This window comes from Cucumis melo, chromosome 9 (assembly GCF_025177605.1).
Source record: "Cucumis melo cultivar AY chromosome 9, USDA_Cmelo_AY_1.0, whole genome shotgun sequence".
Taxonomy (NCBI): Eukaryota; Viridiplantae; Streptophyta; class Magnoliopsida; order Cucurbitales; family Cucurbitaceae; genus Cucumis; species Cucumis melo.
Window position 1 is genome coordinate 24,328,364 of NC_066865.1, and position 12,791 is coordinate 24,341,154.

A 12,791-nucleotide genomic window follows, 5' to 3' on the forward strand; every position below is an offset into this window, starting at 1 on the left:
TGAGACGGTACATATTTTAATGTTTCTGATTCTTGAGTCAGATTCTTTATTTTATTTCTTTTTTTACACAATATTTGAATTTTTTATTGTCTCGAGGAATATGATATCATATTAGTTAATAAACAAGAAGTCTTTTATCTCAGAATTAATTGACTGTAGGAAAAAAAAACCATATATCTTATAAAGAATATGGGATTGAAACATCTCACTGTGAAATTAGTAAGGTAAAATTAAAAGAAAATAGTTGTACCTTGTTGGAGTATTTAATTAAGATCGGATATGAACGATTCCAATTTTCATGTATTTAATTAATTTCATTTTTGTTTTTCTACTTTTAACATCTAATAAAAATATATGTTGGCTAAAATTTAACTCAATTGGTATTTATATATATTAAGAAACAAGAGATTTTTTTTTTCAAATCTTTCCTTATGAACGTATAGATTTTGTAGTTGAATTATACTCAAATTAACCTTAATTCGTACGAAAAAAAATCAAAATGAAATTCAATGAACAACGTTGTTTGATAGTTATTTTGCTTTCTATTTTTAAAAAATTTGTGCTTTTTTTTTTACCAAATTTTTATTATGAGTTTCACACTTTCAAACTAAACATCTAATTAAGTTGTTGATCAAATTAATTTCAAAGACAGAATCAAATTCGTAAAAATATTATTCTAAACTTTAACTTAGCTGTTCTATGGATCATTGGATGACAAAATAAATAATAAATTGCACAACAAATATTGTGCAACACATGATATATGAATAAATTAGAATAAAATTTCACCTAATTTATTATTTAGTGCTTTTTCTCCAAAGGAATATTTGCATTTTATTGGTTAAAATTAAGAGTACCACAACTATATATTATAATTTTGCTCATACACACTATTTAATATCCAAAATGAAGACAAAGAAAAATACAAATGAGACCGAACAAAACCAAAGTTCCAATTCAGATATTTTTGTCCTCTCTTAATTATTGTTAATTATTTTAAGCATCTTTAATTAAATTAAAAACACACGAATCTAAATAAAGTAAAATTTTCACTTCAAAAAAAAAGAGAGAGAAAAAGATTCTCATGTATCATTATATCATAAATAAATAAACTACTAGGTTTCAATCTTAAAAACCCCATTATAATTAAACAAACATTTTTTTGTAAAGCATGAGATATGGAGCTTAAGATATATGAATTGGTAAAATTGCATAATTTGGTTTTTGAATCTTCGAGTCTAAACCATGAAAATCCAACTTTAAAGATTAGGTTAACGTAGGGTGGTAATTATGAACCAAAAGACATAATTGAGATTAATTAGTACAAATTTAAAGAACCCTATTATAGAATTATTGACAATTATGTAGAAGTAAAAAAGATTTACAAAAACTATCTATTTATTTTATAACATGATTATTGTGATGGCTTATTATATAAAATTTTAAAATAAGATGGACAAGTTTGGACTATGTGATCCCCTTTTTTGTCCCATTGGATTGGAAGAAATAAGTATTTTAATTATTATATCATTTCGTTGACTAAGTAAAACATATAACTTAATTAAGTTTTGTGATTTCAAAGTAAATTCATGTGATATGCTTCAAAATTCCAATGTTTAGTCTCCATATTATATAAATTATTCCAAAGCTGCCTTCCCAAAAAAGAATTATAGTATTATATTTTACTTTTTATAAGGTTTGAGGGTTTGATATTACCATAGAAAAAGGCAAGATTAGTCATCCAAGTTTTTTATATTGAATTTTTAATCCCATGATCTAATTTCATCCACTGATGTGAAAGAGGGCATTTTTTTGTGTCAAAGTTTCTCTTGAAAGAAAATAGAAAAAAAAATATATTTTTTCCACTAAATAATATGATCAATTAAAAAAATTATTTCTTTTCAAGAACAATCATACTCGATGTCTTAATATTTGGCTAAAATCATTCACTTACCGATCGGTGACATTTATAACTAAAAGATTAAGGTGATAAGAATATATGCCAACTTAAAAGAGATACCTCTGAGTATCTTTGAATTTCTTTCCCTTTAGTATTTTTGTTAGAAAATAAAAAAAATGAAAAATCCTTTCTCAATTTTGCAACAAAACTCAAAAGTTAGATGTTTGAGTTCCTCCATCTTCATGTCGTTAAATCTTTTTAATATTCTTATCAATACGTAGTGGATAAAAAAACACGATGACTTTGGAGTTGAAAGTGCAAATTTCTTGTCAATCAAACCATGTCGATGTGGGCTATAGGGACATGTGGGAAAAAGTGGACTTTGTTGTATTTATGGTCCATTTTTCTTCAACATATTCACATGGTCATTTTCCTACGTATTTCAATCGCCAACTTTATGATATTGCCTCCCTAAGTTTCTTTTTTAAATAGTAATAATAATAATAATGATACATGCAAACAATAATTAAAAAATAGTCAAAATAAATTTATTATAGTGGTTATTGACATACGTTCCATCCTAAAGCTCTCATGTTCAAGAAAAAAGATTGTACTAAAAAATAATAATAATACAATTGCCTTCCTAGGCTCCAAATTTTGAAAAACAATTAATTGCAATACTCATTTTGTTGATAACAATTTAGAAAGTTGTGTTTTTTTAAAAAAGAAAAGAAAGTATAAAATAGAATGTTTCAATTAAGGGGACTATTTTCAAAAATAATAAAATAATAAACTATTTTCAGCTTCAACAGAAAAAAAATTTTACGTTGGATTTTCAAGTATAGAAAATTATTCACTTTGTCATTTTAACGATTAATTATTTTGTAAAATATTATAAATGGATATGAAAATTTGAATCATAAAACTTAGAGGAAAAAAAGTACGTATCAATTATTGTTGAATTATGTTGAATTGAAAAGATATATGTCGTAGTCAAATTAATTCATCAAAATTTTGTCTTTTCAAGCATATATTAGATTATGATGTATTGACGGTATAGGAGAGGTAAAGAAGGTGACAGAAGAAAGATTGAATTATTTCTCTTAAAACAAAAAGTCATAGCTCTATTTAATTTTATAAATAAGGTTATTTTAACGAACGAGAAAAAAATTAAAGAGAGTTGTTTAATAACCCCTAACTAGACTTCAATAAGTCTATGAGCAAAAGCAAAAGTAATAAATATTGTTAGTTAACACGAGTATAAGCATTAAACTATTTTATATAAAAATATTAATTTTATTTAGTCGTTTGATAATTACAAAGCAAACAATTGATATTATTTGAATAGAATATTTATTCAAATGATAGAAAAATTCAAGTATTTAATCTTTTGATCGAGAATATATACATCAAATATATAGTCGATATAAATTAGGTCCAATCATAATTAATTTTATCTGCCACTCTAGAATTAGCTACCTTGATTTGTATGTGCCAAAAAGTAAATAAAACAACTCATGTTGGAAATTGATGAAATGTTACATAATGAGATTTGATTATTTATGGGTCCATTAACAACATTGTTACATAGTAGCATGCAAACAAAATATGTCAAATAATCAACTTTTATATATATATAATTACTCCTTCACAATTATCTTTTTAAATAAACCATTTACTTAAACATTTTTTTGAATATTTGACATATACAAATAATTATGAATTATAACGGTACTTTACTTTATGATCGTATCATATTGGATTAGGAGATTAGAATCTTTTACTTCGGGATCAAAAGACAATATATCTTAATTAATTGAGTTCTATGCTCAAATTAATCGAATTGGATTTGTTAGTTTATCATTATTATAAGTTTACCATAATTGCTAACTAATTTTTCTTTAGAAACATTACCAAACTTTAGAAAAGGTTACATTTTTCCTACTTATCATATGTGTCTCATGATCCTTCGTATTGAAATTCCAATATTAATGTGAAAAGATGGACAACTAGATTTTAGATATATGAGATGTTAATTTATCATAGCATCCCTAGACAGCTCACTCCCTTATCTAAAGCCTAGCAATCCCCAATCCCCTTATTTAAAGCCTAGCAATCGATCGGTTGACACCCACATGTTTTCGAGGCTCCAAATTCTACTTTGGTTGTTCTTATTACTTCCCTCTTTCTAGGATAACAAGCAACAAACAACTGCACAGACAACGAGAAGGGTCCATCTCGACCAAATTGCAAAGCGAAATAGACAAATTCTCTTATTAGACAGACTTAGCTCTATTCGTTACTCAACGAGCTAATGTGACCAAAGTTCTACATAGATTAAGTAAGGGGACGATCTTGAATATATAAATAAGGATAACTATCTCGATTGGTATGAAACTTTTTAGAATGGTACCCAAAATCAAAATCATGAGAATGTATATTCAAAGTGAACAATATCATATCATTGTGGAGATATTTGGAGATTGTTGTCCTAACATATATCATCGTCGGGTTAAGTTTTAGTTTAATTTTCAATTTTGTTATATTTTGATTTAGAATTTTTAAAATATTTTATCGTGCGAGTGCCGAATGGTGATATGAAAGCATTTTACCTCTTTTCTATATATATATACACATGGATGCATATTAAAGTCAACTTTACAATTTGGTCAAAAGTACAAACCACATCATCACCGTCGTCTTCAACCCTCATCTATCAAACACCATCATCATTGCCCCTTCTGAGTCATGAATGAAGAATCAATGTTTCAAAACAATCATATGTATTAACAAGCTCTCACCCTCAAATCTCTCTCGTAACCTCCTCACCTTCAAGCCTTCTAATTTGCAGAAACCCATTTCCATTTTTCTTCCACTACTACATCTATCTATTATTCCATGAACAAGATTAATTACTATCCCTCTAATTGGGATTGGATTAGAATATTCATGACTGATTATTCTTGTTTATCTCTGTTCCCTTTCCCCTTCGAATCCATGGAGGATTTGTTTTGGTTAAACTCAAACACTAGCTGACAGTAGTGAAGAAATTAATCAACGTGGGTAAGAAGATAAAAGGGTGTTTGTTTTGTTACATAAGGGTGTGAAGAGGGAAAGAATGAATCCACCTCATTAACGAGATACTATTAAATTTTAATAAAATTCCCAAATCAGTAAGAAAACTATATTATTTAACAGCCGTGTCGCCTAACCGCTAATTAACCAACGGTTTAGTTAGCTTCAAGGACCATTTATAACTATATTTTTCAAACCTCAGAGACCAAAGTGTTCGTTAAACTTTAAAGACTAAATAGATATTAAGTTCAAACTTCAGAGACGAAAAATGCATTCTATCTAAAAAAAATTAATAAATCATGTAAAGTTCTCCAATACATCACTTTCATACTAAAAATCTCTCAAGTTTTGTAAGCGTTTCACCCCTACCCCTTTACCCCACAACTTCTTCATTTAACTAAAATAAAAATAACTTGCTTACGTTAAATTTTAGTTTTTGAAGTTCGAGACTTTGAATTTTTTTAGTTTTTTAATTTTAAAATTTTGACTTTAATTTTCTTTTCTATAGAAAAGCACATATATACTAAATTCGAAACCGAAAAGTTTAGGATTTTATTGACATAGAAAATTATACATACATACCAACTTTTTAGTAGAATAATTATAGATAAGATGACATATAAAACCTCACAAGAATAAAACATCATGTCAAAGAGCTAAACTTATTTCAAATAACAAAAACGAGTGTTAAAAATTTATTGATCACAAAAAATAATAGTTTACATACATTAGCTCATTATTAAAACATCAAAACTAAAAAAAATAAATGGTCAAATGCTTTTCAAGAAATTTATTTTTATAAAAATAGTTTCAAAATATACTTAAAAAACTATTTTACGAGAGCATTCAAACTCTCTAATTTTTTTAAAATAACTTATTTTTTAAATTAAACACTTGAAAATGTAATTTTGTTAATTTAAACAAAAGAAAAAAATTTCTTTTTCTTATTCCAAACCACTTCCATATAAGTCTACAAATAACCTTTTATTTTTCTTTTAATAAAAATAAAATAAGACAAAACAAAATAAAAACTCTATAAATACCAATAGAGAAAGTACCAAAAGAAAAAGCAACTCGAAACACTCAAAAAATACACTCATGGAGGTTGTTTCTCTGGTCAACGGCTGCTCCGGCAACACCGCCGGTAAAGTCATCATCTGCAAAGGTAAGATACTACCGACGCCGCCTCTCTCTCCTCTCTGCCGGCAAATCTCTCTCTCTCTCTCTTCTTACTTAACATTACCGGCACACATTAATTAAACATCCGTTTGTTTGTTTGTTTTTCACAGCGGCGGTCGCTTGGGGTCCCGGCGAGCCGTTGGTCATCGAACAAGTCCGGGTCGACCCGCCTCAGAAAATGGAGGTCCGAGTCAAAATCCTCTTCACTTCCATTTGCCACACCGATCTCAGCGCTTGGAAAGGAGAAGTAACTTTTCTCCTTTTTCTTCTTTTTAAAATTTTCAGTTTCATTTTAGAATTCAAAAGAAAGAAAATTAAGATTCAATATATTAACTGTTATCAAGTCCTTTTCCTGATTAACCCTTGAATTATTTGATATTTGTAGAATGAATCTCAAAGAGCTTACCCTCGTATCTTTGGCCACGAAGCCGTCGGGTGATTAACTCCAAATCCTAAATTCTAAACTTTCAATTTTATTATTAATTCCATCCTGACTCATTACAGGACGTATACGTACGTTGTTCTAATTAACTTTTTCTGAATATAAATTCTAAGACGAATTAAGGGGACAATGGCAGGATTGTGGAAAGTGTAGGGGAGGGAGTGACGGAGGTGGCAGCGGGGGATCATGTGATTCCGTTATTCAACGGGGAGTGTGGGGTGTGTCGATGTTGCAAGAACCCAAACACGAACTCCTGCGAGAAGTTGGGAGTGGATCCAACAAAAAGCACGATGATTCTCGACGGTAAAACCCGGTTCACGACGGCAGACGAACGACGTCAGCCGATTTACCACTTTCTAAATACGTCGACATTCAGCGAGTTCACCGTGTTGGACTCAGCTTGTGTTGTCAAGATTGACTCGGAAGCTCCCATCAAGAAGATGACTTTGCTAAGTTGTGGACTTTCAACTGGTACGTAAATAAAAACAATCAAACAAAATCTCTACTATTATTATTTAGTTTCGAATGTGACTTTTTTCTTTGATTTGGTCGATCTTTTTATTTCTTGGTAGTTTCTGTTATTGATTTCTTCATTGATTTTACTGGTTGCAATTAATGGTGTTGATCGATCTTTTCTTGTTGACTAATCAGAAAATGACTTTTTTTTTTTTTTTTCTTTACTTCCAATTTAGAATACCCAAGTGGGGAGCTCTATATTTAAAAGAGGTTGGAGCATTAATTATCAATATCTTTCCCCAACTTTGTGGGTTGGATAATCATTTTAAGGGAATACGATGAACAGAAAGTATATGTTTGGAAGTAATTTTTCAAAAACAAATATTAAATTTTATTGAATTTAGAATCATTATCAACAAAATCAAACGTTGCATTAGGGTAAAATTAGTGTTTCTCAAGCCTAATTTTTTAAGAACTAAAATCTTAGGTAACGTTTTCATAACATTTCATTTTTTTTATTTCTAGTTTTTTTAAATTTATTTACAATTGTTTCCTCTTTAACTTCTCAATCATAGTTTTTACATCAAACTACATCTTCCAAACCATTAGTAGGATGACAAAGCAAAGATGAGCTTGCTCTGAGTTTGAATAGTTTTAATAAACCTTATTTTTCAAAACCAATAATAATAATTAATTATCTAAACATGGCCTAATTAAACACTGTTGAATGGTGCTAAATTTATTCTTCTTGTTTTAAGCAATATTTGACAGTTTTTTAAAAGTGTTTGACAGATCTGCTAGTTGGTAATTAATAAGAAAATATAATAGAAAATGTTGTGTCAGATTTTCATTTTTTTTTTTTAATTTTGTGTCTCCAATGTTGCTATGATTGAGCTTAATTATTAAAAAAAAAAAGATAATAATTAGTAATTAAATTTTGTTTTTTTAAGGGAAGTCTGGTTATTATAGTTATTATTATGGTTGTTTTATAACACAATATAAACAATATTAATTAATCTTTGATTTCGACGTCCAACCATTTAATTTAGATATTTTAGTTAATTGTTGAATGATGACATTTTATGATTAAATTTTGACTTATGAATATATATATATGTATATATTAATGTCTTTTTTAAGAGAAGACCCATGTTTTTTAATTTTCCTCGAATTTTCGTTTTGTTGTTTTTATTAGAAATGTTTTTTGTTTTTTATTTTTAATTAGGAATATTTAATTAAACTTATATTTGAAAATACTATATGTTGAGAATTACGATATAAATCTAGTATGATAGATTAATTTTTATATTACATGAAAGATGAGTGTATAGATGATCGGAATATTGGATCGAAACTCGGAAAATACAAAAGGAATTGGAGAGGGGATTTGGGTCATTCATTTTGCATAGTTTTGTTATTAGTTATGAGACCATTTTCTTGCATCTACTCCTATACATAATCATTTGCTCGCACAACAATAATGGTTTTTTCTTTTTTTTCCTTTTATTTCTTTGTTCTATTTACATATATATATATATAACCTCCTTTTAATTTATTTTTTAATATAAACGTTAAATTAAAACGAATTACATTCAAATTTAATAAATTTTAGCAATGTTTTTTAATTGGTTTAGTTTTTAGAATCGGAGTTAAAAGAAATACACTTTCCTCTCTAATCAAATTCTAAAAACAAAAGATTATATTTTTTTATTGTAAATTATTATTATTAACTTTCAAATTTTAGTTTAATTTTTTAATAAAAAAGAAATTACCAAAAGTAGAAGAATAGACACATTTTTTTTTTGTCTATATAATTTGTGTAAATAATTTGTCTGTCTTAATCAAAAAGCATTAAATTTCCGAGGGATCAAAAAAGTTGAGTTTGTGAATAATCTTTAATCATGTTGAAGGGTATATCATTATCAAATGAGCAGAATCTTCTTGAAGAAACATTTATTTTAAATAACTTTTGTATTTTTACTAAAAGTTCATGAAACTATTTTTATTCATAAAATTTTTAATTAATTCTTAATCATCAACATTAAATATTAATATTTTCATTTCCAAATTTTATATGTAAATATTTTGAGTCCTTGTTATTAATATATACTAAAAATTAGAATATTAGAATAAAATTTTATTATTACTATTATTATTATTATTTATGTGGCAAATGAAAAATGCAAAAATGAAAATGATGTAATTAATGGAAAAAAGGAGTGGGCGCCGCGTGGAATACTGCAAACGTGGAAGCTGGATCGACGGTCGCGATTTTCGGATTGGGAGCCGTTGGACTCGCCGTAAGTTTTTCTTTTCTTTTCTTTTTTCTTTTTTTTTTTTAATTAAAAAGTATTGTTTAGAAAAGGATAAAGTTTTAAATCTATAAAAGAAAATTTAACCCTAATTTATGATTAAATTACGAAAATTTTAAATACTACTTTTTTTAATTCTTAAAGTCATATGAGGGGAAGATTCAAATTTTAAACATTTTGATGAGTTTAGGTATATATTTATATGGACTCGTAAAAGATTGAATTTAATAAGTCTATTGTTATTTAATGATAAATGTGATGTTATAGGTAGGAAATGAGTGCAAATACTAAGAAAGTATAGAATATTTAGGTTAAATTATAAGTTTGGTTCTAAACTTTAACGTGTGCTTTTTGAAATTTAAAATTATTCTATAGATTATTTTGACTTTAAATTTTGTGTATACTAACCTTTTTATAAAAAGAAATAAAATCTTTATATAAAAATTTGAAGTCGTTGTCGAATAGATCATTAAATTTTCGATTTTAATGTAAACTAAAAGATAATAGACTCACGTTAAGATATAAAATAATCAAAAGTGTTTAGGGATTTATTAACACAAAATTGGAAGTTCAAGAATTTATTGAAAACCGTTTAGAACATATTATGTGTACTAGAAATAAACTTCACTTTTGATTAATCAAAAGAGTATTTAAACATGCAGTAAGTGGTAGAATTAAAGAACGTCGAAGTCAAATGACTAAAACAGTTCAATAACTTTTATCCATATCGTTTGTGCTAGAAGATCGTTGTGATATGTTTAGTTTAAAAAGTTGTTGAATGGGTTTGTATTTCTAATTTGACAAAAACTTTGGGAAGGGGATTGTTAGCTTTTAAATCTGGTAGGTGTAATATATGAATGGATATGTGTGTAATAAATGGGAAGACAACAACATTAAAGCATTTCCTTTTAATTAAAGAGAAGAAGTTGTGGTTATTACACTTTGCAGGTTGCTGAAGGAGCAAGAGCCCGTGGTGCTTCTAAAATTATTGGTGTGGATGTGAACCCACAGAAGTCTATCATCGGTAAGTGATAACTTTTTTAGCTATATTTTTCTTAACAAGTCACAATAAAGGAATCGAGATTGAAAAGTACACTCCATCATTTCAACTAGATTGATACGATCGAACACCACAACTGTTGAAATGTTGTGAATCTTACATTGGAAAAACTAAGGAGACTCACTCCTTATAAGGTAGATTTGGTTTTGAGATGAAACTTGATATTATCAAACATGGTATCATAGCCATTAAGACCAAACGAGTATTCAATCCAAGATAATATGTGAACCCAAATGAAGGAACTTTAAATGGAGTTCGAATGTATGTGACAAATGAATATATATTTGTTGTATATATAGGGAAGCAATTGGGAATCACCGACTTTATAAACCCGAGAGACTCCGACAAACCCGTCCATGAGGTCAGTATATATTTGTTTTGCGGTTACCCTCACAACACCGTTAATTACTTTAAACCTTATCTATGTTTGTTTTTGTGTTTTAATTATCATATAATAACTGAAACCTTCAACCTTCACTAATACGACATATAGTAATTTTCCAAATAAAAACTGTGTGATATAAAGTTGATTAGAAGTAAAGAAAGCAACATTTTTTTTCAATTTAATTTGAGAGTGGTTTCCCAATGCAGAAAATCATGGAGATAACAGATGGGGGTGTGGACTATAGCTTTGAATGTGTTGGAAATTTGGAGGTTTTAAGAACCGCCTTCTTGTCTACTTACATCGTAAGTTACTACGCAATCAATCGATGCTTCGTATACGTTAATTAATAAACTACAATGTCTTGGCATATATTATAGTATATGATGAGTCATTGTGTTCTAATGATCATTTGAATAGAAATTCACATCAACATAAAGGATAAGATCAAACGTTCGAAATATATATTTTTGTTGTTTTTCTCTCATATAGCCAATAGTGAAAAACTACAAGCTTTACTACATGAGTGGATGACCTCTTTGAATATAATTTGTCGTGGGGTTAGTCAGAATTGAAATACTATTGTTATGTGGAAAATGACTTTAATGCGTATATATATAGGGATATGGAACTACGATAATGTTGGGTATTCATACAAGCCCAAAACTGTTGCCTCTTCATCCAATGGAGTTGTTTAGTGGGCGTAAGGTAGTAGCTTCCGTTTTCGGAGGCTTCAAGGGAAGGACTCAACTTCCTCATTTTGCCAAACAATGCATGGAAGGGGTAACGACTCAAAATTCTATATTCTTGTTTTAATCATAAGATGTCTAAACTTTTATCGACAAAAAATTAGTATATGATACTTTCCGTACATAAAACTTGAATTAATTAGCGTACTTTACTTTTGACGTTGATCCCAAATAACTAATTGGATCTAAGTTATTTATAGATTCATAAATAGCATCTTAATGAATTTCTTTAATATTGTATATTAAATATATAGATAGATATATAACTATATATTTGTTTTAATGAAATATATATTCATTGATATTATAATAGATATTGAAAAGGGTTTGACTTTGAATCATATCAGGTGGTAAAGTTGGATGAGTTCATAACACATGAACTTCCTTTCGACAAGATTAATGATGCTTTTCAACTACTTATGGATGGAAAATCTCTAAGATGTCTTTTGCAAATTTAAGGATATGTTTTGTATGTTTCTACGAAGTTACATGAATAATTCTGATTAACATCATGTATTTATATAAGTAATTTGTTGCAGTAATTTCATCATTATAAATAAAAACTCAATAAATCTCTGTAATGTTTTATTTTTGTTAATTAATTTGAAAATAATTGAATGATAAATTTTCTAATTTTTATAATATTTGTGCCAATAAATTAATGTAGTTTTTATTTGTATTACCACTGCGTAGGATTGAATCTTCCAAATTAATTACAAACCTACCGTAGAGTTATTTTCTCTTTTTCCTATTGAATATAACACATAGTTTTATCATATTAATATCGGTGCCACACTCTCTAGTAGAAAATGATTAAAGAGCCTAATATAGCTAGGTTAATAGATAATCGAGCATGTCGTGACGTTGTTAGGATCTCAAAGAACAAGAGAATGACCAAATATACAATAAATGATGTGCGCAAGCAATGAGTATGTTTATGTAGGATCAGAGCTAGAGATAGATCATATTGCAATATGGTTTATCAGTAATAAATTTCTATCATTAATATACTCTAACAAATTTTGTTATATTTTGTGTTTTTTAAAATATTGGTATATATGCTAGTATTTTAAATCTAATTGCTATATCTACAAGTGCCCCTAAAATTTAAGAAAGTTGAATCTATTAAACTTTTTAGGAATGGAAGAGTTTATTGTGAATATCATAAAAATGGAAAAATTAAACAAATTATTATGGACAAACGTTGATGTTTATAGATACATAACAAAACACATA

At 27.8% G+C, this 12,791-nt stretch overlaps 1 protein-coding gene across 1 annotated transcript; it reads left to right on the forward strand.

The window, feature by feature from the left end:
* The first annotated feature begins 5,999 nt into the window (after positions 1–5,999).
* On the forward strand, positions 6,000–12,180 carry LOC103482867 (alcohol dehydrogenase-like 4). The gene is made up of 10 exons (XM_008439230.2): positions 6,000–6,140; positions 6,265–6,401; positions 6,540–6,589; positions 6,733–7,067; positions 9,270–9,352; positions 10,313–10,388; positions 10,724–10,785; positions 11,016–11,111; positions 11,428–11,589; positions 11,903–12,180. Exons 1-10 carry the CDS (start codon positions 6,074–6,076, stop codon positions 12,011–12,013), a joined length of 1,179 nt encoding a protein of 392 aa, XP_008437452.1. The 5' UTR covers positions 6,000–6,073; the 3' UTR covers positions 12,014–12,180.
* Positions 12,181–12,791: the final 611 nt, after the last annotated feature.

Excerpts from the sequence above, each read along its gene's own strand:
- LOC103482867 (XM_008439230.2), top strand. The coding sequence starts at position 6,074 with ATGGAGGTTGTTTCTCTGGTCAACGGCTGCTCCGGCAACACCGCCGGT. Across the intron at positions 6,141-6,264 it reads TAAAGTCATCATCTGCAAAG|CGGCGGTCGCTTGGGGTCCC; the intron begins GTAAGATACTAC and ends TGTTTTTCACAG. Across the intron at positions 6,590-6,732 it reads TTTGGCCACGAAGCCGTCGG|GATTGTGGAAAGTGTAGGGG; the intron begins GTGATTAACTCC and ends GGACAATGGCAG.